At 50.0% G+C, this 14,710-nt stretch overlaps 1 protein-coding gene across 5 annotated transcripts in view; it reads left to right on the top strand.

Moving 5' to 3' along the window:
* zeb2b (zinc finger E-box binding homeobox 2b) overlaps positions 1-14,710 on the top strand; it is a 55,457-nt gene that overhangs the window by 33,228 nt on the left and 7,519 nt on the right. For 2 of the 5 annotated variants that reach the window (XM_028430341.1, XM_028430325.1), the window contains exons 2-5: positions 6,641-6,895; positions 10,432-10,500; positions 12,157-12,345; positions 12,874-13,088. In XM_028430341.1, coding sequence (XP_028286142.1) covers positions 6,641-6,895; positions 10,432-10,500; positions 12,157-12,345; positions 12,874-13,088 — 728 coding nt within the window. Of the gene's footprint in view, positions 1-6,635; positions 6,896-10,431; positions 10,501-11,919; positions 12,034-12,156; positions 12,346-12,873; positions 13,089-14,710 lie in introns of those variants that run through there. The other 3 variants (XM_028430333.1, XM_028430317.1, XM_028430349.1) reach the window with 2 other exon arrangements.

Here is a 14,710-nt window from a genome sequence, read left to right as displayed (position 1 = left end):
TATTCCTTCCTCTTCCTCCTCCCCCCCCACCTCACCCTCCTGTGGCCCCTCACCTGGACCTCCCTCCCCTCCCTCACCCGTCTGATCTCTTCAGTCCATCTGAGGTCCCTGCTTGACTTCCCCCTCACACACACACGCACTCTGATCGACCTTTAAACAGCTGGTGACTGGTAGAGTTTTATGACAGTAAGAGGTCCCACTCTGCTCTGTTTTTCCTTGACGGTTTCCTGCGTCACCTCCTTTCCTCTCCGCCGCTGCTCCTTCTCCTTCTCCTTCTTTTACTTTTGAGGAGTTTTGTGGCGGTGAGAGGCGCCGCTTGCAGCTCTCAGGTGTTGTTTTGCTGAGATAACCGCGGCCGTGGCCCTGTAGCTGCGGACAAGAATGTAAAAACAACCTTGGCCAGATCAAACCGGCTGTTTTTGTTTTTTCTGTGCGACAGTTTTGGCGTCCAGGAGAGAAGAAGAAGAAAAAAAACAAAAGGAGAAAGTCAGAGGATAAAGGCCTGTAACCTCTGTGATGTCTGCGTAACAGCTGCAAGGTGCCTTTAATCCCAAAATGAAATCTTCCAGCCGTATTAAAAGATGAACTGGAAGCAGCGATTAATTCTCCTCCTTCTAAAATAGATGCATTCCATTTGTTTCTTCTTCTTCTTCTTCTTCTTTTGCTGGATCTCATTCAGCCCGCTCGCCGTGAAGGAAATCGGCATCAAAAGCTTCTGTTAGCCTGTAATTACAGCTCAGGTTCTGCTTAACTGTTATTAACAAAAAAGTACAGTAATCTGTCCTGGCAGTGCAATATGTTACCGCCGCGCTCTAATTAATCTTACAGGCAGCGTAATAAATTCACAATATCAGATTGGTGCAATACTGTATATAGATTTATTAAAGCTTTTAATCAGTTCTGGCAAAATTAATTTTGCAATGATTGCTTACATTTGAATTTGCATATACTTAGTGTGAGTAATTTATTTTTATAGATTCTTTTTTATTAATCGGAGGCACGTGGGGCCGTCAGACCTGAAGAATCGCTGGATTATTGTTTTATTTCCTTGCGCTGCTGAGAGAGGAAGGTGTGTTAGCATTTATTGAGCGTTCACTTCCTGTTTGGTTAGCGTACCGGGGTCACATGACCCATGACGTGTACTAAAATGATGCTAAACGTTCACAGAAGCGTCGGTCGTAGATCTACTTGTTTTCCTCTCTTGTAAACACACACACAGTAACACAATCCTCACACACAGACGCACACTCCCACACACTCACTGTTACACACACACACACAGATAAGAGTGATTCATAAACAGATGAACCCAAAGCAGATGTGTTATCACGGTGGCGCTGCGCACAAAGTACTGCAAGGCCACACCAGCTCTCATGGGGCTGTCGCACACACACACACACTCACACACACATTAAACAGTTGGACCTGATAACAGAAGGCTGTGACTATCCTTAATGCGCCACATCAGAATCTAACCTGATACAAGGCTGTGTCAGCACATTCCACCACCTGAGTGTGTGTCTGTCTATTTATAACAATGTTCCATGTGCCGTTTCTTCATGCCTGTTTCTGCTGCTATTTTTGCACATACATGTTGCAGCCGTGTCGTAGGTGTGTGTGTGTCTGTGTGTGTGTGTGTGTGTCGGGGCGTGGACTCATGGCATTGAGCCACAGTGTCCCTTTGAGACTGGGCAGGAGGAGGAGGAGGAGACGAAGAGAGAGAGAGAGGGATTGTGGGCCGTAGAGAAAGAGGAACGATTTAGATAACAGTCTCAGCTTGTGGCACACACACACACACACACACACACACACACACACACACACACACTGGCTGCTATCAGAAACACATTATTATTGTAGAGAGCTGACCACAGGAGAACTCTGCCAAGCACCCTGAGATAGGCTCTTATATTTCTCTCCCTCCCCAGGGAGGAATTCATGAATTAAACCTTTCTATTAAAGGTACCTCTGTCCTCCTCCTCCTCCTCCTCCTCATCCTCCTCATCCTCTTCCTCCTACACACACACACACATTCATTCCAGCACTCATCAATCACATCACCCCCCCCGTCATCAAATCATCAATAATTTGAGCTGAAAACTTGTAAACACTTTAATATATGCATGTTTGTGACATTAATATTCAGCTATTATCCACACATCTGTTTTATCAACCTGCAGGTGCCTCTTCTTAACCATTCACACATCAACACACACACACACACACACACAAAGACACAAATTTGTGATAGTTTAAAGTGTGTCTGCGTTCATTCAGTGTTTAAAGAGTCTTTATAGTGGAGGGGAAATTAGCGATGGTCCCCTTTATGTGTGTGAGAAGCCCTGCTCCGCCTGCGACGACTCCAACAAACTGGAAGCCACTTTCTTTGTGTGTGTGTGTGTGTGTGTGTTTGGTTAGTTACAGTAATTACGGCCCAATAACTGACAGCCAAAACCAGGCAGGAGAAAGTGGAAGGGGGCTGTTTTTCCTCAGCCGCACGCAGCCTCGCTGCCGAACATCTGCTGAGAGATTTGCATATTAATTAACCCATATTAACTCTAATTATTCTGGGAAATTATCAAATAAATTAAATTTTCTAATTTTAACCGTTTTTTTCCCCTCTTCCTCTTCTTCCCGTTGCTTGACGTGTGTCAGGCTAACATCAGGAGGCGACGCTCACCTGAGCTGGAATATAAAAAAAAAATACAGACATACCAACCCCCCCCCCTCCTTCCACAGCTCCCCCTCCTCCTCCCCCTCCTCCCCCCTCTCCTCCCCCCTCTCCTTCCCCTTTCCAACCTTTCCCTCCTCTGTTCTCTGAATCCTCCCTCCCACTCTCCTGGCCTGGGAGTCCTGAGGGCAGCCAGGGGAAGCTTTTGTGTGTCTTTTTTATTCTTCTTCTTTGGCTTGTGTGTGACGAGGAGGAGGAGGAGGGGGGGTTACTTCGAACATTTGTTGGAGGCAGGAACATGTGTGAACTGGGGGAGGAAGAGGAATAGCGGGGAGGTGGGGTGCACACACACACAGATGGTGAATCCATGCAGGACCCAGCAAAGGTGGGACCTCTGAGCTGCTGAGCAAACCTTGAAGCCTCCGGCTCCCTCAGCCTGTTGCTGCTCGGCCTCCTCGCCAAACAAACGGGGCTCTAATTGAATCAGTCGGTGCTGCTGCTGCCCCCCCCAACACCACCCCAACACCACCCAACATCCACACTCACATTTACGGTGTCGAAGAAAACCACTTCTTTTTTCTTTTGGCGTAAAAAGTGTCAACAACGTCCCCTCCCCCATCTCCATAAGCACACACACACACACACACACACACACACACTCTCCCAGGTTGCGTTTACACTTCACTGAGTTTTCACCATTCATCCTCCTCCTCCTCCTCCTCCTCACTCTCTCTCTCTCTGCTTTCAGAGCTTTTGTTTGCCCTCTGCCACCGTCCTTTCACCGACTTGGCCCCGCTCTGCCCCGTGTGCTCGATCACGCCATTATACCGAGACAAGATAGCACAAAATATCCAAACACGTCTGCCGTTCTTTTGTCTGTCGGTGGCTGGAGCTGCTGTCGTTGTTGGGAGGAAAATCATCACCTGAGGACACGCAGCCGAGCTCTGAAACTTTTACTCCAATAAGGAGCTAATGTAAAAACAGAGTTTGTGTCAGACTGACCCGGGGAGGCGCTTAAACTGCTGCAGACAAAAGGTCATCATGAGAATCCACTCGCCACAAGGCAGCGACCTCGCTTCCACCTTAATGCCCTCCCACACACACACACACACACACACTGTTTCCCCATCTCCCTCGCAGCCATCCAGGTGATCCGCTTGGCTCACATTCATGAGACAGGGAGCGAGCGCGAGCAGTTATCGTCCAATAGGGAGAACGTCCTGGCTCATTATCGGCGTAGGAGGCCGAGCGTGTCACCTGGAGCTAAGCCTCGACACTCCACTAAAAAGTCAGCCGGGGTTAGCGTGAGAGAGCGCCGGCGTGGGTGTTAGTCACTCCCCCCGCGGCCATCAGCACACACACACACACTCTGAGAGCTCTGTTTCCTCTCTGGCTCAGAGCAGGAAGGAAGTGAGGAGGATACCTGTCAGCGTCCTCAGGTGGACGCAGGATCCGTCCACAAACTTCAGATTTGTGGGTTAATTCCAGGACTGTCACAGCTCCATGTTGCCTCTTTGATTGCGTGTGTGTCCTTTTCTTCTTTATTTATCTTTATCAAAGAAATGATGAGATTTTAATGCTGCGATTCTCTGCGGCTGTCACCGCTGATGCTAATCAATACACAATATTACTCCTCAGCCTGCGCCGCTGACAGAATAATGCGGGGCCTGTGAAAGGGTTATGCCAGATACTTTCAAACCTGATATTAGACAAGAATTACGCTGTTACATGTGTCATTTTAATTATCTGCAAAAAGTCAAAGAGGCTCGCAGAGAGGAGAGAACAGGTAGCCGCAGTCTGTCGTCCATAATTGCTTTTGTGGAGGATGACACTTAAGGTAAGAAAAGCAGAGGAGTAAACATTATCTCCTCTTTGTCTCCTCTCTCTCCTCTGCAACACAAAAGGCTGATTAAGACCGAGCCTCCAAATAACTGCCTGTGAAATATTAGTAGGTTAGAATTACTTTGTTGCTTGACACAATACCAATAGATGCTTCATGCTCGGCTCCTGTCAGCGGTGGCACCTCAACAATGGCGGCTTTCTCCACGTTAATACTACGCGTTTGACTTGACGAGCACCCCACTGTCATTTTGCCTTCTTGGAGGTATACGTTGACAGCTGACGTTCAGCGCCCGCCCCCTCTCTCTCTCTCTCAGACACAGAGCTTTAAATGTGCTCAGAAAAGTTGGAGATAAAAATAAAAAGTGGAAAAAAAGAGGATGCCCTGCGAAAGTTTGTCGCCTAAAAAGGGCCACAATGCTGCATTCCTGGTGGGAGTGAAGTCAGACCGGTGTGTGTGTGTGTGTGTGTTGCTGCACTGGATGTGTTGCTAAACAAAGAGAAGCTCCCTCGCTCCTTTTATCGGGGAAGAATAGGCCCTTTAAAACCTGTCCAGCCTTAGATAATTTCATTCAGCCAGGCCCCTGAATCTGCATCCAGAGATCAGGTTCACAGCGACGGGTTGATAGCTTCCCAAGCCTCTCGGCCTTTTGTTCTACCAGCCACCGTCACCCCCCTCCCCTCCTCATCCAACAAGAGGTGGAACTCTAAAAAAATTTTAATTCTCAAGTTTGACTCTTCAAAATAGAAGCACAATATGAGCGGCACCAAGGTGGATGTGGATGTGGACCACCCAGGAGCCCCAACGTCTCCGGGTCTCCATCCCGTCCGTCCCCAAGGAGCATTACTGAGTCTGAACTTGCCTAAACCCTTGTGATCACACCTCTTGAAAAGGTTTTGTTTCCTCCGTCGATTGGTATTCGAGGCAGGTCAGCGCTCTCCCACCCTCCCTCCCTCCCTCCTCCTCCCTCCCTCCCACGTTTGAAAGCCCTGTTTTCATTTTAATTTGCACCTGTTGTGCAGTTGTTCACTGAAGGCAAGTGCAGACCAGTCCGTGGCAGGGAGACGTGTCAGGAGGAGATGTGTGGAGGCTTATCTTTTGATATGTATAATGTCTGCAGAAATGTCATGCATGAAGTTCGTCTGCTCGCTTCTGAGGTTCTTGAGTTTAAGTGGCGGGGACACTTTCAGCTCCAACTTTGGCATAATTAAGCGGCTTGATTCCTCTCGGGGTCACGGTGTGAGGCCTCCTGCATATTTATATATACAAAACATTCCATAGAAATCTATTGATTTCCTGACTTGTGCGGCTTCTTTTTTTCATTCCTCAGAAACATAAATTGAGCTGAAGCAGGTTTAAAAACAGCCTCCACCTCTTCAGTGTGGTGGCTCAGACTCGGGGGCCCTCCCATGATTGGCTCTTACCACAGAACATTCTTGCACAAGCTGCCAGTGAGGTGTGTCCCCATGTGATGCCATGCTTCTGGCTCGCCTAGCGCTCCATCTGCGCCGCTCCAATAAGTCTTCTGACGTCCTTTTTGTTTTTTTTCTGCTGCGGCGCAGATTCGCCCAGAATCGGCCGACGGCGGTGACTAATTTGCACGAGAGCCACCTTTGATTGAGTTCACAGCCCTTATTTACAGGGCGGCTATTTTAAGAAAAGCAGCAGCATATGTGTGGGACCTGGGTGTTGTGGAGTTCAGCGTGTGTGTGTGTGTGTTCTCCTCTCCGCAGGCTTGCAGGCGTCTTTCTTAGATTTTCATATGTTAGGAAACATTTATATTTATGTTCACGGTTCAGCAGCGATGCAAATGTGCAGACATGTGAATAATCTAAATGACTATAGGTGAAGCTTTTGTATGCGTAGCAACAACATTTGGAATATTGCGTGTGCTATGCGGAGCATCTCAGACGTGGCCGGCATGCTCCCGAGCTGAAAGGTGCAGCTCGTTGGCATCCCAGGCATCCGAGCAGGACTGAAAATTAGTGGCTATTTTGGCTCGCGTCTCCTCGACAGCTGCGCTCCGGTCACAGATTCCAAATGCTGTAATTGGGGTGTAACCCAGCAAAACAAAAATGAAAGTACATTTTGTTAACCGGGCTTCTTCTTCTTCTCTCTGTCTGTCGCAGCTCTCAACTACGAGAATGTGGTGGAGACGGGTTCAGAGACGGAGGAGGAGGACAAGCTGCCCGTGTCCGAGGAAGACCCCCTGATCAACGGCACGGGCAGCCCCTCCAGCCTCACCAACCCGGAGGCCTCGCCGCGCGCCGAGAGCCACGGCCTGCTGACCAAGGAGGAGGAGGACGACGAGATGAGGGACAGCGGCGTGGAGCACATCTGGCCCGACAACGACATGCTGAGCGCCTCGGTGGAGGACGGTACTGGTGAGGACAAAAAAAAAAAATCTGTGGTTCTGTCTGCTTTACCAGATGTGTTTAGGTGAGCTGTCAATCACCCAACCTACCGCTAAGCTGACTCTCAGAAGCTCCGGCGCCGATGTGTGCACATGCTGCCATCTTAGGCCGTAAACCCCACCCATCTGGTGCCCGCGCAGACTTAAACAAACGCCGGCGAGCGCTCGGCAAACAGCGGCGGAGCCGGGTGCGACAGCAGAAAACAGTTTCTCTCAGAGAGCATTTGGTTCACGCTTAGAGGCAAAGCCAAACAACAAGAGATGTTTACAGTAATGTATAACCTCGCGCTCCGACTGTATCGCTGTTTGCCGTGTAATCCCTGCCTTCTTACAAGCTGCCTAATCCTGCCCAGGTGATACCCTTCCCCCCCAAAAAAACTGCCCGCCTTTTGTTACATCGCCGCCATCGCCATCGCCGCCGCCTCAGTCACGGATGCTTGAAAGATAAATACTTTTAATTAGGGGGCAGGGTATAATCATTAAATGAAGGCAGACTGCTGCAAAAAGTCATTAACAATCTTAAATGAAATTTTTATTTTTATGATAGCCATTTACATGTATAATAAGAGTCAATGATTCTTGGAAGCATGTGACAGGAACAGAGTGTGGCGAGAAGTCATGTAAGACAGCCCATTTAAATGAGCCGGGCTGTGCTATTCATTCCTGCTAATGAACTAGCTGCAAACGGGGGCAACGCTCGGCACTCTTAAATTTTAATACGGGGGGGAAAATTGCACATTTATTAGGGGATGTAAAAAAAAAAATCTAAATAAGAGTTCATAAGGGGGAGGAGGGAGGAAGGGGGGGGGGAAGAGAAGACGCTTTGGTAAATAAATCAAGATAAAGGATAAACAAGCTGTCAGTGCATAGGGTAATTGTTTATTTGATAAAGACCTGCGGTGCCATAATGTCTGTAATTCAACTATGTTGCAATTTCCAGATAATATGCTTCTGCTGTGATAAAGTGTCTGACATATTTCGGAGAGCAAGTCAAGTTCATTAGAGCGTTTGGGAGTCTCTTTCCCAATCTTGCGGCGGCTGCTGTGTTTCCCAGCTCCTTCTTTTTTTTCTCCTCGGCGGTGCCTAAGTGTCTGCAGTGATACCTCAGCACATAACTCAGGCCTGAGATAAGTCAGCACCTCCCTCCTTCCTGCTGCTCCTCCACCAACAAAACAACATGGCAGCATGTCACCTTAAAGCAGAGAGAGAGAGAGAGAGAGAGAGAGTGCATGTGAAGTTATCGCCTCTGATTCCAGGGAGTCCTTGACGTTCCTTCATCCCACAGTCCGGGGCTGGACACGATGTGCTGGAAAAGCATGACATCACTATCTCTGACAGACGTCTGCAGATAAATCACCTGCCTCTCTGCCTTTGCCCTTTTTCCCTCTGAAGCGAAAACAACAAAAATCTGCTCGGGATCAAACAGTTGTTCTTGTTTTCTTTGCAGTTTTTAATTTGTCATTCAAACACCTAGTGCTGCATCCAGGAGTTCCCCTGCGTTCCTGCCAAGAACAGAAACGCTGTGTTCCTTGGCTGCTGGGACTTTTGTAGGAATATCTGCTATTGACAACTCCCCGTCTAAAAATATCAGGACTTTGTGCCGCTTTGTGGCAGATTTTGGGATAAATGAGGGAAAAAGTCGGATCTTTAAAAGCAGCCGCGGCCGTAAAAAAACAGGAATGTTTTCAAAATAAACAGCATCAGAGCCGCTGTGAAAATAGGTGGAATTACAGCCGAGGCCGAGGTAGCCGGGCTCCTCCTGAGTCCAGAGACCTCAACATCACTCTTCAAGGAGGTGTGTACCTTACCGCCTCAGGTCCTCTGTGATTTACTGCTGACAAAACACACTTCTCCAGCATGTTCGCCCGTTCCAGGCGCATATTTGTGGCATCAAAAGGAAAGCAGACACCTCTTGTAGCATCGGGCCGGTTCTTACAGTCTTACAGTGACACTTTGTCCCAGATCTTTGCCAAAGCGCAGCAGAGAGGTGTATGTGGTGTTAGCCTACCTCCTGCTGGAAGCAGCCGTCATCCCTCCAGACCACAGATAACACAAAGTTTTCCAAGGTAAACAGGCCGGAGTGAAGGGCCAGTAAATCCCACCGGTCATCCCCCCCCTTTGCGTCAGACCAAAAGTATGCAGTCAAATTTGATTACCCAAAGAAAACACGGTGCCTACGAGGACACAGAAATGTGAGGGAGCTCTGACCATACATGCACATTTGAATGTGCCAGTTACTCTGCCTGCGGTTGGCAGACGTGCAATCAAATGTAGAGAGAGCGGGAGAAAAGTTAAACTAGGACATACCCCTGCAGAAGAGGAGCCTGTCATTATTCTCTGAAGCCATTGACAGGGGTATTTATCATTTCACCGCAGAAGCCAAATCTTTAATTTCAAGCAAAGCCTCAGAGAGCATTCCACAACTCCTCAGCCCATTGTTTCCAACTAAAAATAAAAATTCTTCTTGCTTCTGGCTTTTGTGTGGAGTAATGTAAGCAGGATAACATTATTATCAACAATACACCCACCATCTCTTCCTGTATTATCTCAGCCAGGTTCCTCCTCATGTAGGCGCTCGTCCTAGGCCCTCGTCGCCGAGGGACGCCCGGCTCCATCAGACCCTCACAATGCAGCGCTTGTAGCGTCCTTGCAGGAGCCGCAGAGCGAGAACAGATGCGTGCAAAGAACACAGTTTTTTTTTGTTTTTTTTTTTTACAATACAAAGGCCTCATGTTCTCGGAAGCACCTTGATTTAATTTTCACCCAGACAGGCAGGCAGGCAGGAAGGAGGGACCAGGAGCTGCTTAGGCTGATTGTCCGGTCACTGTCCTCCTGCTTGTTTATGAGCCTGTCAATCCGCCCTTTATTTACCGCCGCCTCACCTGTGCCAGGACCAATATCTGCACAGGCCGGGCGCCATTATCCTGATTGGCAGTAAGAACTTCTCTGTTGACTCCGCCCAGGAGATGTTGGTGCAGCTAAAAGTCTTCATTTGCGGCGACGCTCCCCTCTGTGCCCGGCTTCTCGTGGCGAATCACACACACACAAAAAAAAATAACAATACTGGGATAAAAGCGTCCACCGAATGACATATGATAAAAACACAGGCGTGATCCTGCATGCAGAGGAAGGCAGCAGCGTCACAGCCAGGGAGTAATAAGCTCAGGCTGCGTGTTGGCTGGAGCTCTGTGATTGCTCAGGTGGATGCGTTCCGCGTTGTATTTAATCGCCGTGTTTGGCGATTGAAGCTCTTCCTCGCCTCTCCCCCCGCCGCTCGTTGTCATGTTAAAGGTAAATAAGTCACCGCCTGGCCCCGGTGATAGCATTCATTAAGCATGCCCAACAAAGCCGCGGCACGCCGCCGTGCACAGCGGTGCCTTTATTGCTTCCTCCATACCTTCTTCCTCTCCTTAAAGACCTCATTGTCACTGTTTGTTGTTGTATTTGTGTTTTTTTTGCACTCACCCTCCTCCTCCTCTTCTTTCTTCTTCTTCTTCTTCTGTGCAGATGAAATGAAAGATGATTTCGACACCCTGGGGCCGGACGCCACTTTGCAGGCAGTTGGAAACGGTACAGGTGAGCATCAGCCTCTGAAGCACACGTCTCATGTTAGCATGTTTAATCCTGAAGTGTGACGTCTTCGTCGGGCTGACCTTAGCCTGGCAACAAGGAAAAAACTGAGCAAACATCCACAAAGCTGCAATTAAAAAGAAATCTTCCCCCCGCTGACTCCGTGGCCATGTGTGTTTATAGGCTGCTGAAGTGATGCTAATTTTTATAGCCTTTGATTACACGTGCTGCCTTCAGCCCTCCTGGTTAGCCGAGTGTTCCTGCTGGTGGAACCGAACCCGATCTGCCATTTTTCATTAGGCCACCGCAGCTGATCTGCAGCCCCCACCACCACCCCCTCCCCTCTCTCTTCCATGATATCATCCTGGCCACCGTGACAACTGGCCTCGGACGCTGTTATGGTAAACCGGCGTCGGCCCGCGGAACGCCACGCAGCCCTGCCTCCAAGCCTTCCCTTCAGCTCTAATTACCTCCTGCTCGTCGTCGGTGTTTTCCTCCCCTCTCCTCTCCTCTCTCCGCTCGACGAATGTTTTCCATTTTGGCTCTTTAAAGGCCTTTTGGAAACAATACTTGTGGACGCTCCCCGCCACCGAGATCACATGTGATTCCGTTTAAAGGCATGAGCAGTGTGACCACGTCGGCGGCGGTGCCGGAGCGCGCTCTGATCCAGGTGATTTCCTGCCTCCCTCCACAGTCCGGGCGCTCGCAGGGATTTTTCCTTCATCACACCTCACAATTAGCTTAGCTTCTAATGAGAATGATGCTATCAAAAGTGATCCATTGGCACCCGTGACATTTGGGTGCCATTTTTTGACATCCAAATATCCGCCACCTTGACCTTTCACAAATTGGGCCCAACAAATCGCTCTTTTAACGCCTCACCTTGTGCTCGCAGGCTAAAAGCCTAATTAACAGGGGATGGAGTCTGATGAGACGTCACTTCAGCGTCCAGAACCTCCTCAGGTTGTGTGTGATGTGTGTGTGTGTGTTTGAAAGCCGGCCATCCCCTTGACTAATGAAGGCTGCTGCTTTCTCCGGGTTTGTTTTTGGAGGCAGCTATCTGCACGCTGCAGCTTAAGAGTTTCCCTGAAGAGAAGGGACGAGGAAATAATTTGAGAAAACGCATTGTGTGGCCTCAGCACTTTGGCTGGCTTAAGATACATTCTGCTCAGCGATGGCAGAGCCTCTCTCTCTCTCTCTTTTCTTTTTTGCGGTTTGGCCCTGGTAATCTGTTCAACACAGAATCAACAAAAGCCGCAGCCTCTTGATTGACCTTAAAGTCGATACAAAGAAACGTGGCTCTGTTGCTGATTAAGCCCGGCTCCGTGTGTGTGTGTGTGCGGGTGTCATGAGTGCAGTTGTTTCACAGCAGCTCATGGTAGCACGTTTATCTCTGCCTTTTGGCCGGATCAGGTTACAGTCCCTGCTTCAGGCCGCATGGCGTGACAGGCAGACCCCGCCGTTCAGGCGTGTTCGCCGTAATGTTTTAGGGTGGCTGTCCTCATCACATTTCCACCAAGATGTTCCCAATATCCTCCTGTAAGACATTTCTCTGGGGAAGAAGTGAATCCAATTTATTCCTCCCCCCTCCTCCTCCTCCTCCTCTTCCTCGGTCTCCTCCTTCATCGTCCCTCTCTTCTCTCTCTCTCTCTCTCTCTTCAGTCAAGAGCGTCGATTGCACTTCAGAGTTGGAGGACTTCTTCGCCAAGCGGAAGCTGGACGACGGCGACGGCCACGTGGTGAGCATCGCCGAGTACCTGCGGAGGGGTGACACCGCCATCATCTACCCAGAGGCGCCGGAGGAGCTGTCCCGCCTGGGCACGCCGGAGGCCACCGGACCGGAGGAGAACGGTATGACTGCACTTCCTGTGAAGGGGAGGAGGGGGGAGGGGAGGGGAGGGGAGGTTTGGTGGGAGGGGTCAGAGGTGAAGGAGCTGAACAGTCTCAGAAACAGAGAAGGAAAGAAAGGGAGCAGCTCTTCCCGCTGACAGAAGCCGGCAGCTGTTGGTCCCACAGATTCGCCGGATGCCTCAGTGTTTACCTACAGTCTGAGGCAACAGCTGGGCGGGGGCCCGAAACCAGATAGCACCTCAGAGGGAGGGGGGGGGCATGATTCATGCTGAACGTGTCAGCGTTAAAAAGTGAAGCAATTAAGAAGGTAGCTGTGTGTGTGTGTGTGTGTGTGTGTGTGTGTGTGTGTGTGTGCCAGCCTGACACTGTGGCTCTCATGTGGAGCAGATTGCACAGATAACTCCCATCCCACTCTGGGCAGCCCGCCCGTTAGCTGCCATTGATTCGCTGACCTTTTGGCCCGTTTTCCCCTTCCCCTTTCCTCCCCCTCCCTCCCTCCCCCCTTTCCTCCCGCTGTCTCCCGTGCAGACCTGCCACCTGGAACGCCAGATGCCTTCGCCCAACTGTTGACCTGCCCCTACTGCGACCGGGGCTACAAGCGCTTGACATCGCTGAAGGAGCACATCAAGTACCGCCATGAGAAGAACGAGGAGAACTTCGCCTGCCCCCTGTGCAACTACACCTTTGCTTACCGCACTCAGCTGGAGCGGCACATGGCCACACACAAGCCTGCCAGGGACCAGGTGAGCGGGGACGGGGGGGTTCTCTCTTCTTCTTCTTCTCCTTCTTCCTCTCTGAAGCACTCGCAGATCATTTTTTCTGATTGGCAATCATTATTAATTTCTCATGGCATTTTGAAGATGCAGATCCTTTAATGGTAATAACTTTAATTGAGGCCCTAAATGGTTTTTTGATGGCCCTCCCTGATATGATTTTCCAGTCTCGTGTTCACGATCCAATGATTGTGTTAATTTCCAATTTGGAAATTTTTATCAGCTCCTTAACTTCACTTCACTCCTCTGGCCTTTAATGTTCTTCTGGTGCAGCCTGCAGTCGTAGCACTCCATCAAATCCCCCCCCCCCCCTCCTCCACCCTTTTCCTTTGCACTTCTAATTTCATGCACTGCATCAACAGCTGTGTGGATTTTCTCCTGTATGTCTGAGATATAATGTGAATCTGCTGGCAGTTAGCATGAATCACCTCCAAGTCCTGCGAGGTGAAAACACATCCAGCAGTTCCGGCTGTTTAACTCCTCGCTCGTCAGCTTTAAGTTGGAGATGTGTGCAGAGATAGATGGTGGCGGCGCACATCAGGGGGTAATTATAACACAAACTGGAGCAGTGAATTAACAGGGACGAACGTATGACTGAAAATATCCAGCTTCAAATCGGCTGCGTCTGCTCCTTTCAAAACAAAACAACACTTCCTGATTCTGTAACGTGAGTGGAGCAGCGAGCCGGTAACAGATGATATCATGTACCCTGGTGCTCTGCGGTGTTCAGGCCCGGGTCGTGGGTGTTGTGTGTTGTGCTCTCTGAAGCGAGGATGACAGGCTCAGACTGTGGCTGATCTGATCAGATGTCAGCAGCCAGCACTTTCACCTGATCTACCAGCTGGGTGTAAACGTGAGCAGATGGGCCGGGCCTGGCCGGGCCGCTGCCGCCCCCCCACCCACCGCCATCCTCACATTACAATGCGGCCGCAGACTCCCTATTCAGACCCTGCAGGTCCCAGATCTTTGATTTGTAAATGAGGCGGACTGGTGATCCTCCACGTGACGGTACTGTAGGTGGCGCTCAAACGGAGGAGCAGCCAGATTAGCGTGCGGAATAATGAGCTGATAGGTAAACATGTGCCGAGCTGTTCCGTCTTGTATGTTTACACGCGTTAATGCTCCTCCTCCTCTTAACCAATTAGCTGAAATATGACTAATTAGAGGTTATACATATGCAAACATCCAGTCCGATCCAGCCGGGTCCCCGCCCACACACACAGCAGCGGCGCTGCCGTTCACTTCGCCGGTGCCGTTCACAATCACACACACACGGAGCAATTGTGTCTTATTAGCAGCGGTGGTGAGACTAAACTTTACCGGGCAGGGGTCCTCAGGGAGGGGTGGAGGGGGGTGGTGGTGCTGGAGGAGCAGCTGTTGCTGTTTGTTTATGCAACTCAGCAACATAGGAGCGGTGGGGTCCCTCTCTGGCGCTTGGCGGGGCCTCGGCTCTCCCTGCTTGATCTTTGAAGGTTGGGGCTGTTTGAACAGTTCCTCCCAGTCCTCCCAGTGTCCTGCGCGCCACCATCTGTCTCCCCAGGAATGTGGGTAGAGTCAGCACACACCCCAGCATTTGTCAAGGCTGAGCTGCT

This window comes from Parambassis ranga, chromosome 2 (genome assembly GCF_900634625.1).
Source record: "Parambassis ranga chromosome 2, fParRan2.1, whole genome shotgun sequence".
In the NCBI taxonomy this organism is placed as follows: Eukaryota; Metazoa; Chordata; class Actinopteri; family Ambassidae; genus Parambassis; species Parambassis ranga.
The sequence above is the reverse complement of the archived record's forward strand: the minus strand, read 5'-3'. Positions and strand labels throughout refer to the sequence as shown.